Source organism: Chiroxiphia lanceolata, chromosome 26, assembly GCF_009829145.1.
Source record: "Chiroxiphia lanceolata isolate bChiLan1 chromosome 26, bChiLan1.pri, whole genome shotgun sequence".
Classification (NCBI taxonomy): domain Eukaryota; kingdom Metazoa; phylum Chordata; class Aves; order Passeriformes; family Pipridae; genus Chiroxiphia; species Chiroxiphia lanceolata.
In genome coordinates this window covers 2,419,772-2,438,565 of record NC_045662.1, presented here as the reverse complement: position 1 = coordinate 2,438,565, position 18,794 = coordinate 2,419,772, and the positions used below count along the sequence as shown (strand labels likewise).

The 18,794-nt window shown below is 47.7% G+C and overlaps 1 protein-coding gene across 9 annotated transcripts in view; it reads left to right on the top strand.

Moving 5' to 3' along the window:
• Window positions 1-18,794, top strand: part of TANC2 (tetratricopeptide repeat, ankyrin repeat and coiled-coil containing 2) — a 237,981-nt gene that overhangs the window by 164,844 nt on the left and 54,343 nt on the right. For all 9 annotated transcript variants that reach the window (XR_004360907.1, XM_032711002.1, XM_032710999.1 and 6 more), the window contains 3 exons: window positions 1,913-2,194; window positions 5,043-5,176; window positions 16,543-16,774. Coding sequence is in view for 8 of the 9 variants with exons in the window: in XM_032711002.1 (XP_032566893.1) it covers window positions 1,913-2,194; window positions 5,043-5,176; window positions 16,543-16,774 (648 nt within the window). In the remaining variant the exon portion in view is untranslated. The remainder of the gene's footprint in view (window positions 1-1,912; window positions 2,195-5,042; window positions 5,177-16,542; window positions 16,775-18,794) is intronic.

The window sequence follows — 18,794 nt, the reverse complement described above, 5'->3', positions numbered from 1 at the left end:
CTCTGGTCAGTGACTGGTGGTGTTGGAAGAACCAGGAGGTTGAATGTAGGTAGATAAGTGATCTTGGAGGTATTTTTCCAACCTAAATGATTCTCTGATTCTGTATCTGAAAAAGAAATCTCCCCTAATACCCAAACTAAACCTCCCCTGGCACAACTTGAGGCCATTTCCTCTTGTCCTGTCTCTTGTTACCTGGGAGAAGAGACCTGGAAGAATTGGTCTCTTCTTCCAGTTGCCACCTAAGAGCATCTTTGCACCGTGTCCGTGCAGTCATTGCTCTCTTTAGGTTATTCATTCCCTAGGTAGCTCCTGCCAAGTGGAAAAAATGGCAAATACCCTCTCCCTTCACCCTCAGGTGCTCCCGAAATAGTTTCAAGGCTGGTTTGGATTTTGCTGTGTATTTTATTATAATCTAATGCATTTTAAAAATGGGAAAAGGAACACAATCAATATCCACGTTTTTAGGTGCTGGCAGTGCCCCAGCCCACGTGGTCTGTGAGGGAAGATATTTCTTGCTCTCCCTCTTAACCTTAGGTTGCTTTGCAACATCGTGTTTCCTTGTGAAACAAGACAACGTTTTAATTGCCAAACAGGAACATCCTGTCAGCAGTCTGGTTTCACTTATTTACTTTAGGAGAGTCGAAATGACTTCGCTCAGATTGATTTAGCACTTGTAGGTGCTGAGATTGTTCTGTGCTCTGAGCAGGTGAGCAGACGTTGTGTGTCTGGATTGAGCAGACAATCCTGTCTCCCAGGGGATGCCGTGCAGAGCCCACTGTTCTGCCTGGAGCCTTTAATTATGGTGGGTTTAAACAAGGAAATTAATTTCTCCAGCCACACTTTCTCTCCCCAGCTCTGAGCCACTTCATCCTGTAAAATTCTCTGAACTCCTTTGGTGGAAAATGGTGTGAATGAGTCCAGCTGGAGATGAAGCACCACAGAGCCTCTTGCTCAATCCCTCTCCTCTCTTCCCCCCACACCCCGGTGAAATGGGGAGGAGGATCAAAGTAAAACTTGTAGGTTGAGATAAGAACAGTTTAATAATTGAAAATAAAGTAAAATACAATAATAATATCAGTAAATAATAATAATGATAATAAAGAGGGGAAAACCAAGAGATTCACAATGCACCTGCTGATTGATGCCAGAACCCGCTTCTTGAACTCAGATCAGCCTCTTCCCAGCAGTTCCCCCCAGCTGATATACTGGGCAGGATATTCCATGATGTGGAATATCCCTTTGGCCAGTTTGGGTCACCTGTCCCAGCTCTGCTGCCTCCCAGTTTCCTTTGTGCACCTCCTCCCTGGCAGAGCATGAGATGAGAGAAAACCAAAGTCCTTCACAAAATCAAAAGCACAGCACTGGGACAGCTGCTGAGAAGGAATTAACTCTTCCCAGCTGAAAGCAGGACAATAAGAGGAGTCTGAGGGGAGACCTCACTGCAGTTCCAACTTCCTAGGGAGGGGCAGAGGAGAGGCTGGAACTGAACTCTGCTTTGGGGGGACCAGGGACAGCACCCAGGGAATGGCTGGAGTTGTGTCAGGGCAGGGTCAGGTTGGATCTCAGGAAAAGGTTCTTCCCCCAGAGGGTGGTTGGCACTGACCAGGCTCCCCAGGGCAGTGGGCACAGCCCCAAGGCTGCCAGAGCTCCAGGAGGGTTTGTCCCTCTGAGGGACAGGGTGGGATTGTTGGGGTGTCCTGGGCAGGGCCAGGAGTTGATGATCCTTGTGGGTCCCTCCCAACTCAGCATACCCTGTGATCCTGTGAATACAGCAGATGCTTTACCAACAAACGTAAGGAAACGAGTGTCCTTGTCACCTTTTGAGATGAAAAGATTAAACATCAGCTCCCAGCCCTCCTTTCCCCGCCGGCGTGCCCGGTGACGTCCCCTCTCCGTGTCTCTCCCCCCGCAGTGCGGTTCGCGCCCTACAGGCCCCCCGACATCTCCCTGAAGCCGCTGCTCTTCGAGGTGCCCAGCATCACCACCGAGTCCGTGTTCGTGGGCCGCGACTGGGTGTTCCACGAGATCGACGCGCAGCTCCAGAGCTCCAACGCCAGCGTCAACCGCGGCGTGGTGATCGTCGGCAACATCGGCTTCGGCAAGACCGCCATCATCTCCAGGCTGGTGGCGCTCAGCTGCCACGGCACCCGCATGAGACAGATCGCCTCGGACAGCCCCCACGCCTCCCCCAAGCGTGAGTGCGGAGCACGGGGGGGTGAACAACTCAGGGACCTTTAGGAGGGTTTTGGTTGGAATAATCCTGGTTTTCTCTTCAGGGCCCGGAAATCAGCTTGGTGCTTGTTGCCAAGCAGAGGAAGGACCTGTCAGCAGTGTGTCGTGGAGTGGTTTGGGTTGGAAGGGACCTTTAGGCGTTATCCGGTTCCAACCTCCAGCCACAGGCAGGGGCACCTTCCACTAGCCCAGGTTGCTCCAAGCTCCATCCAACCTGGCCTTGGAAACTTCCAGGGATGGGGCAGCCACAGCTTCTCTGAGAATTCCATTCCAGCCCCTCACCACCCTCACAGGGAATAAATTCTTCCCAATATCCAAATCTACCCTCCGCCAGCTCGAGGCCATGCCCCCATGTCCTGCCCCTCCATGTCCTTGGGAAAGGTCCCTCTCCAGGTCTCTTGTGGCCCCTTTAGGTTCTGCTAAATGGGGCTTTTATACTGCTCCTGTTCCAAAGGTGCTTTTTGAGGAATCAGAATAGTCTGTCTGTGATTTCTCTGGCTTAGAAACATCACAGACTTGCTCTGATTGGGAAGAGTCCAGTTTTAGAATTACAGAAGCACAGACTGGCTTGGGTTGGAAGGGACCTTTAAAGGTCATCCAGTCCAGTCCCCCTGCTTGTACCATCTCCAGTGAGACGAGGTACCCAATATTCTCTGATCACAAATCCATGGCAGTGCATTCTCCTTCCAGCATGGATTGTCTCAGTTTATCGTGGTATAAATGTTCAGGGTGGGTCACAAGCCCATGTAGGCTCAGCAGCAGGTTTGCTCTCCCTCCTGTGGTCCCATCCAATTCCCATCACTCCGTGCTGGCAGGTTTGCAGGTGGGGATGACAACATTTTAAAATCACTCAGCTCTCAGTAAGACAGGACTAAAAATACTGGGTGAGGTACCTGAAGGTATCTTGGAGGATGTAGGTCACTGTACCTCAGAGAAGCTGCAGTTAAATCTGTTTACTGGAGTGCAGGGCTCTTGCCCTGTCAGAAGAGCTGAAATGTCACCGGGGGTTGGCATGTTCAATAGTGTCACTTGTCAGAGCTAAATGAACAATGTGGAGTGAAAGGCAGGGCTTGTTTCTATATTTTAACTGCAGCTCTGCAGTGCACCAACTGTGTGTGTGTGTCCCCAGTCTACTGGGGGGGATTGGGGAGATTAAAGAGACCACTGTGCTTAACTCTTTCTGGACTAGAAGCTGGGTTTCTCCCATGAGAAGGTGCCCTGCACCCTTCGTGCATGAAGAATGAAGATCCTAACACAGTCTGGTGTGTCCATGAAGTTGAAAGCTGAATGATTCCTCAGTGTTAGTTATTGGGATGGAAACCTTAAGAATCAGTATTTAATTTGACTTTATTTCCTAAAGAGATCACAAGTCCTAGTTTAGCTGTAGAAGATGATACTTATTCTGTGAGATCTTTGTGGGTCCCTTCCAACTGAGGATATTCTATGATTCATCTCTGATTCTATGATAAGTTTCTTTGTTGTTTCTTTTTCCACATGCTGAAAAAAAAAATCTATTATGCTTAGTGAAATCTGTGTTTAATAGTAAGTGCTAATCAGGTGGTCTGACTCTGCTACAGCAGTTGTGCAATCAGCATTAGTAAAGTGGCTTCAGTGCAGCCTCATCCTTCTAATTCCTGTCTCAGAAAATTAATACAGGTGACAGTGGTGTTACAGGCTCAGAATCAAGGATGTGCCTCATCCTAATGCCCAGGGTTTAATTATGGAGGCAGCATCCTCCTCCTCTGTTGTTTACCATTAAATGGGTCATTGTTTGCATGATGATTTCCAGTCAAGCTCAGGGATGCACTGCAGCAATCCAGGCAGGAGAACCCTGTGCCAGCACAGGCTGCACTTCAGGATGGTATTGTTCTTAAAACATTCCTAAAATAACCAGTAATTAGACATCAGCAAGTGCTGCATGTCTTGGTGTCATTCAAAAATCCTCTGTGTGGGTTCCTGGGAGTGAAGATCAGTGTGGTTTGGGAATGTTATCCACAAAGGCCAGGTGGATGAGCTGTGGTAGCAATCTGGTGGTAAAGCCAGTTTCTGCTTGCCAGGCAAAAGAAGCAGCTAAAGCACAATAGAACACGGTAAAACTTGCCAGAGATGATTCCAGGATAATTTATTATTTGCTTGCAAGCCTTTTCCAGATCCTGGTGCTGCTCCTTCTCCTCTCCCCCTGATTACATTAATGGGCTTCAGATGGCTGTGTTAGCTGGGGCTCTCCGTTTATTTATGTTAGAAAATAGGCTCATAATTCAGAAAAATTGGCTGTCTGTGCTGAAGGAGGACTTGGAACCAAATTAACCAGCAATTGCTCATAACGAGGTCTGTTGGCAGAAGTGCAGAGCAGGAGAGCTCTGCACTCAGATCCACCAAACCTGAAGGCAGGGCCTTCCAGAGTGCCCAGTTCACTCCATTATTGTCATTACTTTAAAGCCAATGAAATTACAGTGGAGAAGGTGAATAATCCTAGAATATGCTCAGTTGGAAGGGACCCATCAGGATCATCCAGTCCAACTCTGGCCCTACACAGGACACCCCAAAAATCCCACCATGGGCCTGAGGGCATTGTCCAGACACTCCTTGAACTCAGACAGCCTCAAAGCTGTATCTTAAAGGTCCTTCCCAAAAGTGCTGCTCCAAAAAGCAGTTTCTTGGGGAGCCTCCGGCTTGGAAATCCCTGAAATCCTAACCCAGAGTATTTGTGGGAGTTACTTTAACTACCATGCTTAGGAGCTGCCTGGTCTGTAATAAAGCTGTCAGTGCTTGTCCTGTGGCAATTCCTAACCTCTTTTTTCCTTGGGCAGATGTGGATGCCAACCGGGAACTGCCCCTGACCCAACCACCTTCTGCTCACCCGTCCATCACCAGCGGGAGCTGCCCGGGCACCCCGGAGATGCGCCGGCGCCAGGAGGAGGCCATGAGGAGATTGGCCTCACAGGTATGGAAAACATCCCTCTCTGGGCTCTCTGGGGCCTTGGGAAAACATCAGTTGGAGTGGAAGTCCTGTGACTCACGTCACCCGGCGTGCTGGAAAACACGCGCGCTCAAACGGCTCCCGGGGAGCCTCCAGAGAGAACCTCTGGGAGGAGTTTTATTGCCCAGGAAAGTTGTTTTCTCTGAAGTGAAATTCAAGTTCAGACTACATCAAATACACACTCCCCTGCTACTCTGAGGGTTTGTCTTTCCCAGCCATCCTATCTCCTTACAAATGTTAGGATGTGACACGGTTATTACCGGAATAATTGTGGTTTTTCTTTAGCAGTGAGAACAAAACTGCCCAGAGTTTGAGCAGTGTTTTGTTGGAAAGGGTATGGTGGGGGGAGGCCCAGGCTGAGTGTTGCTGCTGTGTGTGCACTTGGGTATTTTTTGGGAAATCCTCCCAAGCAGCTCAGAGCCCGTGGAGCAATACACAACTCACTTGCTGCTCTGGCAGGAGTGGATTGTGTGGAACATATGGAACACTGTCACTTGTGTACGTGAGATTTACAGCTTGAGTTTTATTGTATTACTGAGGTTTAACCCTAATTCTGTGGTGGTGGGAAGGTGCCATTCTATTCCTTTGAAATCCGAGGAGTTTGCTCTCTCTCCTCCTACCCCTTTGGGGGGGATGGGAGCAGTTAATGCTTTCCTCTGCCTGCTCCTGCTTTGGAGAGGAAAATAACAAGCAAAGTCTTTGTTCTAAATTATTACCAGGACGTGTTTTGCTTGGCTTTTTGTGCCAGATACTGTCTTGTCCTGTCTGCTTTCGTGCTGACCCAGATGGCCAGGCAGGGAGAGTGTGGTGGCTGCATAAATAAATATTAAGGCTTGATCCTCTCCTCTTCCACGTGGAGTTCTTGAAAGGAATGCGATGCCCAGGTCTGGTTTTGTTCAGAACACATTAGTCATCGTATTCCTTGCAAATCTGAAGCATTGCAGACTCCCAGAAAGGGCAGTAAAATGTGCTGTCTCTGCTTAAAATACCTCATCTATCTCAGCTTTCTTCCCCTGAGTGCTTAAGTCATCCTGCTGGGTACGTAACTGAGAAATGGATGCAGTTTTAGCTTCAGTTTCCTCCTGGAAAAGGTAAGGGAGATGGCTCTTTCAAACATTCTGTCACGTCCACGGCATAGATCACTCACTGAAGCTTTTTGGCATCTCTCATCACTGGAGAAAAGAGCAAGAAACAATCCTTACAGCCAACATTAAACCAGAAATAGGTTGTTTTACCTTGGCTGCAGGCTCCTTTAGGAAAGGGTTTTAAAGCCCTGCTCATCCCTTGGCCAGAATTTTTTTTTCAGAATAAATCCTGTGTGTTGGTGACAGAACACAACAGCTGAGGGTGGGAGATGTCCTGCCCCTCATGCCTGCAGCAGGATTACACCCTGGGAGTAAGATTGTTCATCTCCCAGGAAATCTCCTCTGCTGTAAGTGTAGATTCCAGAAATAACTGTCACCAGCTCCCAGACATGAGGCCTTGATGAAGGGATCAGTGCCAAGGCTGATGACCTTAGAGCTCTTGGAATCCCTTCTTCTGCTCAAATTGTTGACGCAGCACATGGAACTTCCGAAAATTCCATCGTGTTCAGCAAACAATTCCCGGGATGAGTCAGAGCGGCGGCGCTTGATTCAGCATTCGGAGACCTTGGGCCGATTCCCAGCGTTGCTGTTAGCCTTGCTGGGATCCTTGGAGACCAGCATCTCCTCTGCCTGCCTCCCTTTCCCTGGCTGTTAAAGGCAAAGTGATCCCTGCAGATCCTTGGATGCCTGGTGCTGGAGGGAACACGGAACCGGGTGACATTTTGGGAAGAGCAGGTGACTTCTTGCAGCACGTGCTGGCTGAAGACGTGCACTGAAATAAAGCACGTGGTTAAACCCCCAATCAAAGCTTCATTTCCTTATCACAAAGGGAAATCATTCTGAAAGTACAAGATTTTTTTTTTTTTGGTCAGTTTTTTATTCTGTTTTCTTTGACAACAATTTGGTTTTATTGCGTCAGAGCCTTTTCCAGAAGGGCCGTGCGGCACGCTCCAGACCGTGAGTTTGATGGATTACCAAGCCTCAGGAAGAAAAATAAAGGCAAATAAAATGGTTAAGGATGTTTGTCAGATTGATAGCTGGGAGTTGTGTGCACAGTGCACTCGTAGTAACCTCCTGAGTAGCACAACTCGGCATCACCACCGAGGAATCCTTGCTGTCAGCAGTGGATAAATTGATTTGCTTGGAAGGAGCCGTGCCGTGTGATGTCCTCCTGGATAAAACAAACACTCCCTGTTCCTCCCCAGCTGTGGGGCTTGAAGCCTCTGAGTGACACTGGGGGGAAAAAGGATTACTGACCTGGCAACAGAATTGAAAATCCATTAAAATAACAGCGTGGAGCCCTTTGTTCTGCCTGCAATCACCTCGTTCAGAAAGCCCATCACACGTGTCTGACTCGCCTTTGAGAGACCAGGACAATTCTGAGGCTTTGAAGATGCTGAACCCTCACCAGAGCAAAACCACTGAATGGCTGGGAGACAACAGTAAAAACAGTTAAACTAATTTAGCTGCTTAAACTGAGTGTCTGGTGCCACATTCTCCAGCAAGGGGCAGTTTAGGAAGACCTGTACGTACATAAGCTAAAGGCTATCCAAAATAACAAAGAAAAGAAGGGGAAAAAAGGAGTGGAATGTCCTTGGATGCAGGAGGAAGGGAGAGAAGAGCAGCACATTGCTGTGTCAGTAGCTGTGGAACAAAGAAAGAATTGTTGATGGCCTCCTTAAACAGCTTCTGTTCAGCTGGCTGAAGGAAAAAGAGCCCAAAGAAGTGAAGGACCCGTTGGTCAGTCTGGTTGGAAAAGCATTTCTTGGACATGTGTTTTATAGTTGTATTCTTGTGTTTTATAGTTGTATTAAGACTAGGAGTCAGAATTGAAGTAGGGAAGGGAGTGTTGACAGTGATGGACAACCACAATTGTCAGGAATATTTCTGGAGGCAGATGAACCATCTGTGAGGAGCTGGATGAAGCTGTGTGCAGATGTTCCAGCTCTGCGAGCGCTGAGCAGAGCGGGATGTTCTCAGGTTGGGCCGAGGTTGTCGTGCTGGAGAAATGCAGATCGTTACGAAAGCAGATTAATAATATACAAACAGTCTTAGGTAATGCTTGGCTCAGGCTCCAGAATGCTGGTGGGAAGCTCGGCGTCCTCTCACCCACTCCCTTCCCTCTGAAAATGTCACTTATCCCAAAATTCAGAAGTTGTGTGTCTGTGATGACAGAAATGAAAGGTGAACAGTTGCTTCTCCTCCTCTGGATTATTCAGGGTTGTATTTTTCTGCCTGGTTTTCGTGCAGTGAGTTCTTGGGGGCAAAGGTTGCATTTGTCTCTTAATGTCAGAGATGAACAAATCATTAATTTTAGAAATAAGTAACTGCAGATGACCAAGCAGGAGCTCCACTCAGTCCTGCTGTGCTGGAAAAGAGCACTGTTGTGTTGTAGTCTCAGGGGGCAGTTTGAAGTCATCCATGACTAAAAAAGAGAGGTTTAGATTAGGTATTGGGAATAAATCCTTCCCTGTGAGGGTGGGGAGGCCCTGGCCCAGGTTGCCCAGAGAAGCTGTGGCTTCCCCTGAATCCCTGGAAGTGTCCAAGGCCAGGTTGGACGTGGCTTGGAGCAACCTGGGCTGGTGGAAGGTGTCCCTGCCCATGGCAGGGGGTGGCACTGGATGGGCTTTGAGGTCCCTTCCAACCCAAACCAGTCTGGGATTCTGTGATTTCTAGTTCAGTCTTCATCAGCAAACTAATGGAGAAGAAAACTGCTTAGAAATGAGGCAATTTAGAAAACCAGGTGTGATTTTTGGCTTTAAAAACCATGCCACGAAAACTGCATCCACCTGCAGTAGGAGTTGTCTGATGTTGTCCTCACCAGTGGGTCCTAGGGGAGAAAAACATCAAAACCAGAGGGCAGAGTTCCCTCCCAGAGCCTGGTGATCAGCTGGTGAGGTTCCTCATGTCTCCATCCCTCTCTTTGGCCAGAAGCGGAACCTTTTGCCACCAACCACAGTAATGAGGAGTTGGATACCTATCAGGGTTTTCAGTAGCTTTTCCTGAAATAATGAGGGAAAACAAGGAGTTTTAAATGGAGACTGGTCTGTTTGCAATCATTTCTTTTCCCAACAGCCTATCTTCTGCAGATTTTGAAAGTGGGGTGATCCTACCTGTGGAGATTAGTGGAGAAAATAGTGGAAGTACAACACTGCCTTTGTATAATTCACTTGAAGTATCACCCCAGTCTGCTCTGGCCGTCCTGTTCCAGCTCTTAATGCTCATTTTGGATATGGTTTGAGTTGGAAGAGGCCTTAAAGATCTTCTAGTAATGATCAGTTTAGAGAGATGGTATTTCTGAAAGGGAAAATTCCAAGTCTTGCTGTCACCCCAGGGTCAGCTCAAGGTTGGGCTTGGCATTGTGTTCAGGGCTGGCATTTAGACAGGGATAAGGCAACGTGCCAGGAAACTTGAGGCATCAGGATGTAAATGCCTTGCCTCCCATTTCCTTGCAAGGAAAGTATTAAATATGTGGCCACATTAATAGCTGCTTAGCAGAGCTCTGTGAATTAATTTCCTAATTTTAAAGGTAACATTAATCCTCTTGTTGGGAACTGAGCTGGCACAATCCTCTTTTTCCCCTTCACTCTTTGGCTTCTCCTGCCTCTGAGCACTAGCTGAGGCAGTGGCTGCTGATGGGCATCCCACCAGTTGTGGGGGTGTGGATCAGTCCCAGCAGTCAGCAGTGGACTTAAGAGCAGTCCTTGCTGGGGAGGTATCCATGCCTTTTCCTCCATCCTATCTTGGGAGGGACTTCTACCATAACATGGAGCTGAGAGATTTTCAGGGCAGGAGGACAAGAGCAGTTGTCTCATGGGAAACTCTCAGAAATCATGAATAAAACTGCTCACATTGCAACACCCAGCTCGACACTTGCAGATAAAACAGAAGCGTTCCTGGCAAAACTGCCTGGTTGGTCTTTTGTGGCAAAATGCCTGTGTGTGTTATGGTAATAAGTTTGCAGGGTTGCTGAGTTTATGCCAGGTCTGCCCTCGACACTGAGCAGGCTGCCAGGTTTCCTGCAGTGCCAATGGGTCAAGCTGGACGTGGCTCCTTCAGTGCCATAGGTGGGTACCAGCTTTTCCTGGTGAGCTCCCCACGTGCAGCTGGGTGGGGAGCTTTGTGTGACCAAAAACCCGTCTCCTGCTGCTCAGTGTGACCAAAAACCCATCTACTGCTGTTTCAGTGCTTCTAAACATATGGCCTGATACCACAGAATCACTGTGAGGTGAAAGCAGAAAAAAAAAAGGTTGTGAATACAAACATGGAGGTTTCTAAACCAAAGGCAGCACTCCAGAGCTCTCCCTTGTTGTGCTGTGGTTTTTCAACCTTTTTACTGTTTAATCCTTTATCTGTTAAAATTCTTCTGATTTCACTTCTTCTGGCCAGGGAACCATCACCAGGTCACCACGTGGCTGTCCTGCAGTGCCACCTTTCTGTCTCCAAGTGATCCTGGGCAATGTGTGACTTGGGCTGCAGTGTGACCTTGGAATTACAGAATTGTTTAGGTTGGAAAAGACCCTTAAGATCATCAAGTTCAACCATTCTCCCAGCATTGCCAAGGCCACCACTAACCTATGTCCCAAAGTGCCACATCCACGCAGCCTTTAAATCCCTCCAGGGATGGGGACTTAACCTTGCTTGTCCAGAGCTGGTCCTTCACCTCAGAGAAATGAGGATGAGAGGCTTTCCCACAGTTCCAGCCTGTGCTGAAAAATGCTGACCCACAAAGAGCTGTCCTGGGTGACCTTTGCCTTTCAGCAAGAGGCACCAGCACCGTTCAGAGCTCCAATAGCCCGAAGTGAGATGAGTTCAGCTCAAAGGGAGAAGCCTGAACTGTGTCCTCTCCAGTTACAGCCACACTCCCCATTTCCCCTGCAGGTTTATCCTTTACTCACCGAGGGTTTTTAATGGATTGGCTGCCCAGTTTTAACAAACCCATTGAACAGCTCTATTCTTTGGCTTTCTGGATGCTGTGTGGTGGCTCGTGGTAGCAGCACTTAAACAAATGGACCTGAAAGCCCAGCTCTGCTGCACTAATGGGTCCTACCCCATGCAGAGCAGCTGGTGGAGGAGCTGCACATCCACTGCATTAGTGCATTTGGCTGATGCTGAGCATGGCTGGTGGCTCCAAAGGCTCTTCTCCCCATCCTCCAAGCCATAACCAGAGCATCACTGTCGTTGCTGCAGGCCTATAAAAAGAAAGGCAGTGCTCCTGCCTTAGCTAGAGGTGCAGGGATTCATTCCTGCTGAGCCTCCATGCCCTGCAGCACTGATGAGTTTCCCAGGGCATTTCCCAGCACACTCAGCTATGTAAAAGTAATGAGCATTCCCAATAAACTGGGTCACCACGTGCCACATACTGGGTCACAGTCATGTGCAGTGGATAAATTCAGCAGTGCTGGTGGCTGTTTCCATTATCACAGCCAGGGCTGGGGCTGGCACGTGGCATTGTGGCAGGTCAGAGCGTTCACTGCAGTTATTGGAAGCTACTTTGTGTGGGTCAAGAGAAGATAAATCCCATTAGGTGCAGAAATATGGTTAAAATACAGTGTGGAAGCCCTTTAAGAGCCCTGGAGGGAGGAGGCTGTTGGAGGAGCTCAGGGGTCTGAGGTTGTGCCAAGGGGGGTTGGTAGAACCTTGCAGAAGGAAGCCAAGACAAACCATGGCAGAGGTGTGATGGCAAAGGAATGCTGCCTAAATGGAGGAGATTCTTTTTCACAAATAGTGCTGGAGAACTGCTTAAAATTGGCCTGCCCTAATAATTAAAAATAACTTATTTCCCTTGAGCCGTCTCCAGCCCCTTTGATGTTCCCTCTGTCCTTCAGCCTTTCCCCTGTTACTATCATCTCCTGCCTCTGCTGCCATGTCATTTCCTCTCCTTCTCTCTTTTGTCTTTTCCTTCTTCACAGTTCACTCCCTTCTCACCCTCTGTACTTTACAGCTTGTACACATTCTCTTTTGTGCCTCGTTTTTTCCCTCTCCTTTGCCCTCTCCAACCTCTTCCTCCTGCTGTGTTCATGCAGCTCTTCTCTTCCACCAGCATTTTCATTATCCTTGGAGCAGCTGTTTTGCTTTTAACATCCTTCTTCCAGCAACTGTTTTCCTAATTCCTGACCCATGTGAGGATATTTCCCTTTTTCCCCTGAGTTCATGGAATCCTTCCCTATCTGTTCAGCTGAGCCCAAGCCAGGTGGAATCAAGAGCTTGGCCTTGGAGCTCTGGAGCGTGGTTTGCATGACCATGGGTCAGAAGAGGATTTTGGTGTGGGGAGAAGAGCTGGAGGAAGGTGTGGGGCATCTGTGTGTCAGGATGGGACACTGTGGCCAAGTCCTGAATCCAAGAAAGGGGTGGGTGAAGGAGGGAACCTGGATGGAACGAGGGCAGGAAGGGTGGTGACAGCAGGAAGGTGAAGGTTACACGAGGCTGGATGAAATGGGAAGTGGTTGTGGCAGAAAGGGGAGAGTAGGATGGCTGGTGTTGAAAGGGTTGGGAGAAGACAATCCTGAAGAACCTACTGGGTTTAACACCTGGAGGGAATATAAATAATGTCTTAATAATTCTGCTTTGGCAGTTAAGATGAAATTTGTGTAATCCGAGTAAATGAATGTTTTGGGGCTCCCTGACCCCACTTCAGGGGGGGATGGGGTCGTGTTGGCCATGGTCTGTTTGAGGCAGTGCTCTACCATCCCCATCTGGTGTTTCTCAAGCCCTGTAACACGTAATTAATGTTTTAAAAAAATGAGCTACCAAAAAAACCCATGATAAATGTGCTGCTTTGGTGTGCAGCCAGCTGGACTCTCCACGTCAGTTTAGGGGAGGAGGTGATCACTGGAAGTAAAATACTCATCATACAAGTGTGAATTATTTTGCAGATCCTTTTCAAGCAAGAAAGGAACTGATACAAGTTTGTAACTTTGGCCATTTGATATAGGAACCATAACACCTTGGTTTCTCAGCATGCAGTCACTCAGCTTGTCAAAACTGTGTTCTCAGCCCTTAAAAATTACATGAACAGGTACTTTGAACACTCCTCTTGATCTAGGTGTTAGTTTCCCATCCTTTGTAATCCACTTCTTGCTTTAGGGTTGCTTATAGGCCTTGCCTACTTAACGTTCACCATCCAGTGATTTAAATTTAATCAGACTTTAAAGCAAGGAATTTTTCAGCTTCCGACTTTGTAAACATCATTTGACAAACCTGATAGCTGAAATGAAGGTTTAAAAGTTTTGAAAGTCTTAATTTAGTGTTTATAGTGTTTAGTGCAATGGGATGACAAAGTTCAAATTGAAACTACGGGTAGAAAAATTATGTCTCAAATTGTATCAGACACAAATAAATGTTTGCTGATGGCAACATCCCTACCTTTGGAACCACATGGTGTTCCCTGGTGATTTCATTTACTGTAATACAGTTTCTAGATAAAATTACATGTTTAATTCAAGGATTTTGTTTATGATAAGGGATGGCTGGAACTTGTTCAAGCAGTTATTTAAGGCAAAGTTATTAGATCTGTTGAAAGTGAAGCTTTTATTGAAGAGAGCACACCTTTTCCAATGAAAAGTTCATTTCCAGGCTATGCAAGTTCTTTTTTTTTTTGTTCTTTGGATGTACTTTTTGGCTTACCCAGTTGAGCAAAAGGAGGAGAGACCAAAACCACCCCAGAATCATGATTAGCATAGAGAGTGGTTGTTTCAGATGCTGAGTGAGGTCAGGACATGGTCTCCCCTATCTTAGAAGAGAATCCTAAGCAGTGGAGCTGGTAATGCATCCATCCCTCTTCCTGGAACCCAGAGCAATTAATAAAGTTAATAATTAATAAGGTGAAATAATTGAAAAGGGACCTTCCCTGGAGCATTAGTGGGAGCATTAAAGGAATTCACCAAATACAGGGGAGAAGGAACAGGGTTTGAACCAGTTCGGGGTGAGACCCATCAACACCAACCTCCATCCTAGAGGTTTTTCCATTCAGTTCTCACACAACCCAGTCTCATTCCCAAGGGTGGAACAGGGTTTGAAACCTTGGAAAGTTTTACAGGGTGAGAAAAGAGTTTCCCACCCAACTCTGTGTAAGTGAGGAGCCCAATTCCCAGCCCAGTTCCCAGTGCCAGGCTCCACATGCAGCACCAGCTTTTGGCAGCCTCCCTGTGATTTGAAGATAAAGAAAATGTCACGGGGAATAAATAACATCAAGATGAAGTTCTGGCACAAGTTGTGTTTCTGAGAACATCATAGTGCCTCTCCTTTGGTTGCTTTCCCAAAATCTTCCTTGTTTTACTGGTTTAGCCTCAGATCCACCCATTAAGCATATCCTGCTGGTTAAGGCTCAGTCAGTACACCAGTAAATCCAGCACAAGGATCACGAATCATGGAATTGTTAAGATTGGAATAGACCTCTAAGACAGTCAAATTCAACCATGATTTACATGAAGAGCATTAAATTGATTGGGTTGTCACTGTATGTGTGTCCCAAAATCTGGTGGTGACCCTTGATAAGTATCACATGTGTTCCCTTTTTCCATGACATAACTCTTCAGATTCCTAGAAGAAGTTAATTGGCCTCTCATTGAAAGAGACTTATTTTTGTGTCTATACACCTATTGTGTAGGAAATCAGAGTAATTTGGTTTCTGTTACTGGAACCTGATATCAAGGAATGGCTGTTAAAAGAACTTTATTCTGTGAAATGCACAAGTTGCAATCCCCAGATAAATAGGATTGTTGAAAAGAAATCACTGCCTTTATTATTACTTTACCCAGTGCTATTCTCTAGGGGAATTAATTATATTTTAACTGGCTGGTAGGAAGAATTCTGTAAGGAATTTGGAGGTATCCATTAAAGCTTAAACACATGTATTAGGGCTTGATATTTGAAATAACAGCCCAGCTTTCTCATCTCTTCACATGTCACACCTCGTTTTGACTGGGAAAGGAAATTACTGGTGGTAATTTCAGGTTGAAAATTAAAAGCCAGTGCTGAGCCAGCAGTGCGTGGGGACCCCACAGCCTGATGTTTTCATTCCTTGATACCATCCTTGACCACCCCGGAGCCTGCTGTGGTCCAAGGGCTGGGTATTGCAGGTGGAGAGCCAGAAAGCCTTCATCATGTCCAAAGCCTCGGGCGTGTTTCATCTGAGCTCCCACAAGCTCCAGAGAGGCCACAGCATCTCCTGTGTGCCGTGTCCTCAGTCATCTCGTCCTTCCCAAGTTCAAAAATGCAATTTATTTGGCAATATTCTGTGCTACGGCGCTCCAGGGCGATGGTGCTTTCAGGACAGAACTGCTCCCACCTGCCTCACCGGGATATTTTTGGATAGTCAGTGACATTTGAAAGGAAAACCGAGTGAATGGGGGCTGGAGAAAAGCTTTGTGCCCTGGCAGAGCCTCATCCCAAATGGGATGTGCTCGAGGCTGGAGCCAGCCATGGAGCAGGAGGAGCTGGAGCGGTGCCAGGGCAGCTTCCCAAGGGATTTACAAGCAGAGAGGGATTTCTGAGGCCCTTTTTTGTATTGCAGAAGAAAACAGGAAAGTTGGCAGCTTGGCCTGAGACGATATCACTGGTTTTCTGCTTATTTTAATAAGTGGGCAGAATGTAGCAGGTTCTAGCAGAGTTTGCTGAGCTGGAAAAATCAGGGAAAAGCTGGTAAAAGAGGAAATTTTCCTTTTTTTTTTCTAATTGAATTGATTTTTTTGAATGAAGAGCAGGATCACAGTGGCTGAGTAATGTACAATGAGCCTGACATTCCCCCCCACCACCTCCGGATCACGGGAATCTGTCATTCCCAGGCACTGCCTTGCTGTGATGGACTTAGTGAGTGCTCTCAGAGAGCTTGACACGTGAAAAACAGCAAATAAAAAATAAGTTCAAGGAAACAATCACAAGTTATTAGCGGCACCGAGTCCTTAAACAGAGCTCGGAGCACAATCCAAGCTCAGCGCGGCACTTCGGAGACGTCAACTGCTGTCACCGTCCATCTCCACGAGCAGCCACAGCTTAATTTCATTTACTCCTCAAGTGGCAGGCCCAGTCATTTCTCAGGATCAGCGCCTGTTTTTCCCCGACTGATTCGTCTGGATCCTTGTCACGGGTCGTTAACACTCGCTGCTCCTAAAGACTCCCCCTGCCAGGGCGGATCAGCCTCGCCGAGGGGGAAGCGCCGCCGCCGCTGCCACAGCTCCGGCCAAGACACGGTTTGTTTGTTCTTTCCTACCAAGACAGGATTTGTTTGTTCTTTTCTCGCTGCAGGTCGTGGCCTATCACTACTGCCAGGCTGACAACGCCTACACCTGCCTGGTGCCCGAGTTCGTGCACAACGTGGCCGCCCTGCTGTGCCGCTCCCCGCAGTTCGTGGCCTACCGGGAGCAGCTGCTGCGCGAGCCCCACCTGCAGAGCCTGCTCAGCCTGCGCTCCTGCGTCCAGGACCCCATGGCCTCCTTCCGCAGGGGCGTCCTGGAGCCCCTGGAGAACCTGCACAAAGGTATGGTGGTGGTGGTGGTGGTGGTGGTGATGGGGGTGTTGATCGCCCCAAGCTCCCACAGGCCTTCTGTTTTCGTGTCGTTCTGAAGCGCCGCGGGGTCGCGTCAGGGTGTTGAAATGAAGGGGTGGATTGATCCCGCTGCGACGCTCTGAGAGCTGCAGGGAGGAGGTGGGATCTGGAGAACTGTAGAATTTTGGTTGGAAGCAACATTAGAGACCACCTCATTGCACCCCCCTGCCACGGGTAGGGACACCTTCCACTAGCCCAGGTTGCTCCAAGCCCCGTCCAACCTGGCCTTGGGCACTCGCAGGGATGGGGCAGCCACAGCTTCTCTGGGCAACCTGTGCCAGGGCCTCCCCACCCTCACAGGGAAATATTTCTTCTTAATATCCCATCTAACCCTGCCCTGGGGCAGTGGGAAGCCATTTCCCCTTTGTCCTGTCCCTCCAGGCCCTTGTCCTAAGTCTCTCTCCAGCTCTCTTAGGTACTGAAAGGCTGCTACAAAGTCACCCCAGAGCCCTGAGCTAAACCCTAACCCAGAGCCCAGTGGTCCCTTCCAACCTGACCCATTCATTCTGTGTGATTCTGTGATTGTGCTTGATGAGAAGCCAGAGGTTAACCAGCCCTCTTCTCCTCATGTGCAGGGCTGTGGAAGAAACACTTGCTTTTCCCTTTTCTTGCCTCCTTCCATGTCCCAAACCTGCCCTCACGGTTCTGAAGGAGAAAACAAGCAACAATTTCCATGCACAGTGGTGGTTGCAGCAACATGTTCTGATTTAGTTGTGTAGGGATGACTTTTTTCCCTTTCCCTGCCACTCTTCAGAGAATTTGAAGCTTTCACCAAAGGACTGATACCATAAAAGTCAATAGACACCCTCTGTAAAGCCTCTGGGGGAACTGGTGACAAGCCTTATCCTGATTACAGAGCTTTTTCTAATGCAGCATTGATTTTGTCTTCTTTTCTTTCTTCCCTCTGCAAGTTATAAGTAATTCATTGTGACAATTGCTAAATTTAAGATCTTTGCTGGTTGCCATGAAAACTGTCAGAGCATTGCAGAGTTCAGGACTCTGTTGTCCTGCAGAATGATGTTTATCACCGTGGCTGTGCTGCATCTTGGCCGCAAAAATACTTCATAATAATTTTGTTACCACCCTCCGCTCCGCAGTGGAGGATCCAACATGGAATTAGATGCAGCTTCTACCAGATTCAAAGCCCTGATGTTCAGATCAGCTCCTCAAAACTGTGTCCAAGCTCTGAGCAGCAGCAGCTGGGTCTAACCCACCTGGTTCCAGCAGGCACAAGGCACACGTAGAGCCCGCACAGCACGACAGCGCTTGGTTTTCTTGGCACTGGAGAAATGTCACTGTGGGAGGAGCGTGGCTGCTCTTTCCTACCAACACTCCTGGCAAAAAAGAACAAAGAAAAAAGAGATACATTTAAGGAACCGCTGCTCTAAAGGAAAATAATTCCTGGTTGTTACAGTAGCTCCTTGGGAGGTACTTGAATTCCAGCCCTTGAATTCAGAGCTTTGCAGAGGATGCTTATTTTTTTTTTTTTTGCCAGGCAGGTTGACCCCCAGGTGGTCCTAAATTCTGAAAAATTTTATATAAAACCTTATTTTCTTTCCTCTTGGGCTCTGCACTCAACACAGCTCTAGTGGAGCAGGACTCTCATCTTTCAACCTTGCTGGTCCGGAGTGCTGGCAAGTTCATTTGCACCAAGTGTTCTCCAGCAAGATGAACGGTGTCTGGAAATTGGTTTTAAGATATATAACATTTAAGACTCTGTAAATATATCAGCAGGTCTTTTACAAGGTGCTGTTGAAGCTTTAATGCTACTGGGACGAAATTATTGCGCAGCGTCACTGAGAAAGATTCATGTTTCTCAAATATATATGTAAATATATATTTTTAATGACAAGGAAGCTAAATAATACATAGGAGAACAAAGTTCTGATTCTTCCCCCACTCCCTGCTTTCTCCTCTCTCCCTCAGGCTTTATGAGGAACATGAGATGTGG